We start from the raw sequence: 6,977 nt of genomic DNA on the forward strand, positions 1-6,977 counted from the left end.
TGTTATTCTTCCTTGCACAACTTTATTCTCTTTCCACATTTACTATAGTTAGAATAAAAGTGAAAAATAGTTATTTTATCTTGATTTAATGACATTTTTTAAATCAATTGTTGTCAATAACCATGATAATAAAATGGGCCAGAGGGAGTAGCCTTGCCCTTCATAGTTTATATAGGTACTTCGTTTCGATTGAAAATATAAATAGTGTGTTAAAATTACCTTCAATTTTTTGCGCGTATTGTCCTTCAAAGGCATTCGTATTTAATTTTTGCTCCTCAAATTGCTGGTCTTTAATTTTTGCCCTAAGCTTAAAAAGGTGGCCGAAAATATCTTGAGATTCTGGGTTCGAACACCCACTCATTAAAAAAAAAAAAAATTGCAGGGCAAGGCTTTGCAAAAAGTCTATCTTATACGGTAGAGTTTGTCTTAAGGCATAACTAAGTCTGCCTTATACGATAAAGTTTGCCTTAAGGCGTTACTACGTCTGCTTTATGCGGCAGACGTTGCCTTAATACATAACTAAAAATCTGCCTTATAAGGCAAAGTTTGTCATATCCAGCAGACTTTTCCTTAAAACATAACAAAAGTCCGCTTTATAAGGCGAAGTCTGTCGTATCCGACAAACTTTTAGTTATGCCTTAAGGCAACGTCAGCCGCCTAAAGCAGGCTTTTCGAGAAGCATTGCCTAGCGAATTTTTTATTTTTATAACTAAGTCGGAGTTCGAACCAAACACAGGAATATTTTAGACGAAAAGAAAATATTAAGACCAGCAATTTGAGGGACAAAATCAAAGACCACCCCTGGAGAAGGATAATCGTGTAAATTGCTGACCCTAGAATAATGGAGCTGGGTCGGGCTAATATGTTTGAATTGAGGTATTTTGGTAAAAATAAACCATTTTTTTGTGCAGAGTGCCCTTCAAATGCACTGGTCTTTAATTTTTGCCCCTTAAATTGCTGGTCTTTAATTTTTGTCCTTAGCCTAAAAATCCTAGATTCTGAGTTCAAACCCTCACTCAGTCAAAAATTTAAAAAAATTGTAGAACTTGGATTCGCAAGGCAGAGTTTTGCCTGCGAAACTCTGCCTTAAGGCGGAGTTTTTCCCTCAAAACTCTGCCTTAAGGTAGAGTTTGCTAAGACATAATTTGTAGGCAATCTCTGCCTAGCCAATTTTTTTTTAATTTTCGCTTGAACAGGGGTTTGAACCTCTTAACTCCGGCGTTTTTTTACGCGAAGGACAAAAGTTAAATACTTTCATTTAGATTGACAAAAATTAAAGACCACCCCAAAATAAGGTCATTACTGCGGATTGCCCAAAATAAACAGCATTCAAAACTTTTTTTTTTTTTGCGTGGATTGCCCTTCAAAGGCGTTGGTCTTTAATTTTTGCCATTCACTTAAAAAAGTAACCGAAAATACCTGAGGTTAGAGATTCAAACCCCAGCTCAATCAAAAAAAAAAAAATGACAAAGCAAGGCTTTCGCGAAACCTCTACCTTAAGGCTTAATATTTGCCTAAAATTAAGCATATTCAAGTAAAAGTTAGGCCGTAAAGCATAAGTTTGCCTTCAACCTAATTTTGGCCAAAAGACAAATCTCTACCATAAGGCCTAACTTTTGTCTGAATAGGCCTAAAATTGGGCAAAAGTGTCTTAAGGCTTAACTTTTGCTCGAATAGGCCTAATTTTGCTACGAAACTCTGTCTTATGATTTTTTTAAATTTTTTTACTGAACTGAGATCCGAATTCAGAATCTCAAGTGTCAAGCGAAGGGGAAAAATTCAAGACCAGCAATTTGAGGGACAAAATTAAAGACCACCCCGGAATAAGGCCAATCGTGCAGATTGCCCCATTTGCAATCCCCTTTTTCCAGCTAGTTAACAAATCGGGAGGCCCATTCATTTAAGGAATGCCTCCTCAGCTTCAACACCCATAGATCACTAAATATTCCACATGAACAACTCCTAAAAGTATGTACTAAAATACTTTAAGATAAACTCATCTTATTACATAAAAGCTAACAACTCCAACATCAAAACTCTCATTGTATTTAAGTTTTTATCACAAAATAGTCTTTTCTCTTCTCACATCTCTCTGTTTTCAGTTCAGTTCCATTCCATTCTCCCTAGAGTTGTGAAAGAACCCATTCCTTCCCATGCTTCATTACACCCTACTTCTTCATTATCAACACCTTCCATGTTGCAATCCCACCAGCCACCTCCATTTGCATCTGAAAGCAGAAAAAGACGATATTTTTCTTTTTATGAGAACTTGCATTGGTAAATGCATTAATATACTATGTTACTCGGACTCATCAAAAATGTTGATGGGTGCGTGTCGGATTCTCTAAAATTAGTGAATTTCTGGAGGATCCAATACGGGTGCAGCAGCATTTCGAAGAGTCCGAGCATTAAATATTTTTAAGAGGACTTACAATGATTGAAGAGGTTACTAGGTTTCTCAATGTTATCAAGCATTCTCACTTTTCTTCTAGGCTTTTCTGCTGAACCTTCTCCAAGAACTGCCAAAACCTTTCGAGCTGATTGGTTTCCGCTGCTACCTAGTAAACCATAAAAACTGTCAAGGCTAAACAACAAGAATTCGTCAATTACTTCCTGAGAATGTGAGATAATGGCCTGCATTATATACCACATCCTATATATTCCATGAAATTCAAGAATATATTGGGATATTTGCTAATATTTTTCATGATAAACCTCCAAAGCAAATGCATTTGGACTAGCCAGAAAATAGTTAGAACAAGCACAGGAACTAAATTAGATGGTAGCTATTTCTCAAGAAAGCCAATAAACCAAGCACTATCACCAGATAAATAATTGTGCATTATCAATGAGTAACAACAACAAAGAACAGAGGCAAAGGCAAAATTTGAACTTTACGAGTTCTAAATTCTAGGATAGGGATATCAGGTGCTAGTAACTAGGTTTTAAAATTTAATTTTTGTATATATTTAGTGGATTTCTTAATACAAATACAAGGTTTGGACTAAAGCTACTCGATTCTGCCAAACCATTACATATCCTTCTAGCTCGGCCCCTGGCAAAGAGGAGCCTCAAACTTTTAGAATCTAGTTTATTTCATCTGTTTCTGGGAAGTACTGACTTAACGCTGTCTTTAAGGGGCTTAAGAACTGGACAATGATCTAATTCAAAATATCAACTTTCAGGAAAATGAAGAAGAAAAGCCATAGGCTTTGGTCCATGTAGCCTAGATTAAGCTCAAACTCTTAATATCAAGCAAAGCTGTCAACATAACTCAAGAGGAATAAATAACCCCTTCTCTTAAGTACAACAAGGTATTGGAAAAGGCTAGCCCGGAGCACAAAGCATCCAGCGTTAGCAGGGTCTGGGGAAGGGCCGCACCCAAGGGGTGTGATGTAGACATCCTAACCTAATAAATCTTATTAAATACCACTAGTATGTAATATCAACTTTTTCAATAGAGAAGCAGTACATACAAACTATCAGATGATTGCATTGTGATTTAGAATCAGCAGATTTACAGCTTGGGAAACAAGATCAAGTGACACAAGAAGCCATCTGATACTGATTATTTTCTTGTTTTTATGGCTTATGTATGTTAGTTACAGAAACAAGCTTAGTTACTCAGCAATCAAGAAGATATAACAAGCATAACAAACATATGAGCAGCTGAAATGATTCTTTCTGAAGGAATGACTAACCCTCAATAAGGCCTCTTTTTCTTGATGTTCTGACATCATCTGTGATGGAAACTGAAACCTCATCAGAATCATTAGGAACAGAAACATCTTGGTCCCCTTTCATGGAGTTCTTGTATTGTTCAAATATAGCATCAAGAGCACATGGAATTCCTGTTTCTCCATCTTTGACACCATTGATTTGTCCATTAACTGACTTACTTGCGTCTTTACTACTTCTTGGCACCGAGGTTTTCTTGTTTCCCTACAAAAGTTTATATCCCGGTGAAACTTAAATCGAATATGGTAAGTAATTGTACAAGTAGAGAAATTGCACACACTGATCTAGAAAAAATCTATAATGATTTCTGCAGGCTGCTCAGGAAAAAAGTTGCATGTTCCAAATACTAATGCGAAAAATAGAACTCTCCTAATCTAAGTTACTCGGACTCTTCGCTTTCGGTGCCGACCCGTGTCGACACGACATGGGTGTGGGTGTGGGATCCGTACCCGATCTGATCAACCCTCTTGGATACTTTGACCAACATTGACGGAGAAATTCCGGACAGATTCAATGATTTCTATAATCAAAACAAAATTTAAGGTGGACTTGAAGAAAATGGAATACCTTGTATATTGAAATTTCTATGTCACTCCTCTCCTTCAGACATTCTCCTCTTGACCAATATCTTCTCCCCACGTTTTCTACATAATACCTCATAATTTAGTTTTACAATTCTATTTTTAGATATTTCAATTATTTTTAGCCGAATCCCCGCACCCCTATCCATACCTAGATCCGTATCCCCGAATCCTAAAATTTAGATCATGAAGGATCCGACCTCTAGATCCGCATCGGTATCGGACACCTGCACCCTAGTCCGAGCAACTTAGCTCCTAATAGAAGTTATATAGAGAACAGATCATATAAATGACAGAATTAAACCAAATAGAGTTTAAATAGATCCTCTCTAATGTTTGGCATTAGTCGAAACCATTAGCATTCATCACCTGTTCCATTTATTTTCTTAAAAGTCTTCATGTGTTACGGAAGATAAATTGTCTTCATGTGTTACGGAAGATAAATTTAGTTCATCATTTGAAGGCATTGAGTGCACTTCCGTGAATGAAGTTCAGAATCAACAAGGGTTCATAGAACAAAGAGATTGTGTAATTGGGGCCACTACATAAATCTTCTATAAATTTTCATTAAATTTCTCTAGACATATATATACGCTTCCGAGCCCGAATTTGTGGATGCACCTGCTTATATGTTGCCTATAGGTTCTAAACTACAGCTACAATGTGAAATCTTGAAGTAATGGCAACAAACAGGAAACACATATTTCTGTTCTTCAAATATGGTTAATAGTTACAAAAAAATGCATTTCTAAACCTTAAATTCCCCTTTTTTAGTTTCTAGCATTTCCATGGAAAAAAACAACAACAACATACCCAGTGTAATCCCACAATGTGGGGTCTGGGGAGGGTATAGTGTACGCAGACCTTACCCCCACCTTGAAAGGTAGGGAGGCTGTTTCCAAAAGACCATCGGCTCAAGAGAGAACAAGACAAAAAGCTCAGATAAGGACAAGTATATCAAAGCAATATGAAAATGAGAAATAACAAAAGCGAGAAAGTCATGGTAAAACAGTCTGGAAAGAAAGGAGCAGTAGCTACCATAGATAAATAAGATAATCGAAGTACAAGACCCAACAAATATAAGCAGAAATCAAAGGGCAATAAACGAATGAGCAAAACTACGACTCCTAGTTTTCTTACTGGAAACAGAAACTAAAATAACTAAGCTTTCTTACTGGAACTACTCCAGGCAAAACAGGACTTTGGTGCAATTTTTTGCTGAGGAAGTCAGATAGAGATATGCTTGAACCCTTTTGATTACGAGCTTTGCTTTCCACTTTCTTCTCGCAACCAGTAGACCTTAAATAATAACAAATCACAAAAAAATGAACAACAGATCCAGAATTACACCCAGAAAGCTAATAAATGGAGACATTAACAAGAAAATGAGGTTTATTTTTAAACCTCAAAATTAATCACCAAAAGTGACACCCCAGAACCCTAATGAGACTCAATTAAGTTAAAAAGTGAGAACTTTAACAAGAAAAGTGAAGCTTATTCATGGAAGATAAATTTAAGCCACCTTTAGTGAAACCCCAGTAAGCTAAAAAATGAGAACTTTAACAGCAAAAATGACATTTTTTTTTCACCTAAAAACAAAACCCTAGGTCCAAAATGAGACCAATTAAGCTAACAAGTGAGAACGTCAACAAGAAAATGAAGCTCATTCATAGATGTTAAATATAAGTCACCTAAAAAGGTAACCCCAGATCACAAATGAGACCACTTAAGCTAAAAAGTGAGAACTTCAACAAGAAAAGTGAATTTTATTCATAGATGTTAAATTTAAGCCACCTAGTAATGAAAACCCACATCACAAATGAGACCAAGTAAGTTAAAAAGTGAGAACTTTAACAACAAAAATGACCTTTTTTCACCTAAAAACAAAACCCCAGGTCCAAAATGAGACCAATTAAGTTAACAAGTGAGAACTTCAACAACAAAAATGACATTTTTTCACCTAAAAATGAAACCCCAGGTCCAAAATGAGACCAATTAAGCTAACAAGTGAGAACTTCAACAAGAAAATGAAGTTTATTCATAGACTACAAATTTAAGCCACCTAAATACCAAACCCCAGATCAAAAATGACACCCACTAAAAAGAAAGAAAGAAGAAAAGAGAGAACTTTAACAAGAAAAGTGAAGTTTATTCAACCAAACCCCAGTTCACAAATGAGACCATAAGTTAAAATTTGAGGGCTTTAACAAGAAAAGTATGAAATTCTTTAAGCTTCTTACTGATTTGGAGAACGAAAGAGGAAAGTTGAAGCAATTGAACGCTGTCCGAATTGCGTTATTTCAGGTTGCTTTTTCATCTTCTTCACATAGGACTAGTATTTTTTGTTGGTAATACGATTTGGGGTCAGTTTGTTTTGGAGTTTTGGCGGTAAATATTTGAAAATTTCGACCAAAAACGAGAATTAAAACATCTGATTCTTAAAAAAAAAGAAAAAAAAAAAGGGAAGAAAAATGGTGTTGGGGTGAGAGAGGCTCGAACTCTCGACCTCAGGATTACTCAGAAGCTATGAGACCTACGCGCTAGCCAACTGCGCCACCACCCCGTTGATGTTGGGCTGTCTAAGGTAAAACTATTGGTTTGTTTGGTACGCGGGATAAGGTGAGATATCCCGAGATAAACTTTATATCTTGTTTGGTT

General features: G+C 36.2%; 1 protein-coding gene and 1 non-coding gene across 2 annotated transcripts; both read right to left on the reverse strand.

Annotated features, from left to right (window-relative positions):
• Window positions 1-1,984: 1,984 nt before the first annotated feature.
• On the reverse strand, window positions 1,985-6,844 carry LOC132040673 (uncharacterized). The gene is made up of 5 exons (XM_059431329.1): window positions 6,560-6,844; window positions 5,495-5,618; window positions 3,702-3,942; window positions 2,433-2,558; window positions 1,985-2,228 (listed from the first exon to the last, which is right to left on the reverse strand). Exons 1-5 carry the CDS (start codon window positions 6,634-6,636, stop codon window positions 2,104-2,106), a joined length of 693 nt encoding a protein of 230 aa, XP_059287312.1. The 5' UTR covers window positions 6,637-6,844; the 3' UTR covers window positions 1,985-2,103.
• Window positions 6,798-6,882, reverse strand: TRNAM-CAU (transfer RNA methionine (anticodon CAU)). Its single transcript is given in 2 exon segments — window positions 6,798-6,833; window positions 6,845-6,882. It is a non-coding gene; the product is annotated as a tRNA-Met (tRNA).
• Between the last annotated feature and the right edge of the window lie 95 nt (window positions 6,883-6,977).

Source organism: Lycium ferocissimum, chromosome 12 (genome assembly GCF_029784015.1).
Source record: "Lycium ferocissimum isolate CSIRO_LF1 chromosome 12, AGI_CSIRO_Lferr_CH_V1, whole genome shotgun sequence".
Classification (NCBI taxonomy): domain Eukaryota; kingdom Viridiplantae; phylum Streptophyta; class Magnoliopsida; order Solanales; family Solanaceae; genus Lycium; species Lycium ferocissimum.

Coding starts and splice junctions, on each gene's coding strand:
- LOC132040673 (XM_059431329.1), bottom strand. CDS start 6,636: ATGAAAAAGCAACCTGAAATAACGCAATTCGGACAGCGTTCAATTGCT. Junction 5,619..6,559: donor CTCTTTCGTTCTCCAAATCA/GTAAGAAGCTTA, acceptor TTATTATTTAAG/GTCTACTGGTTGCGAGAAGA. Junction 3,943..5,494: donor TTTTGCCTGGAGTAGTTCCA/GTAAGAAAGCTT, acceptor AAACTTTTGTAG/GGAAACAAGAAAACCTCGGT.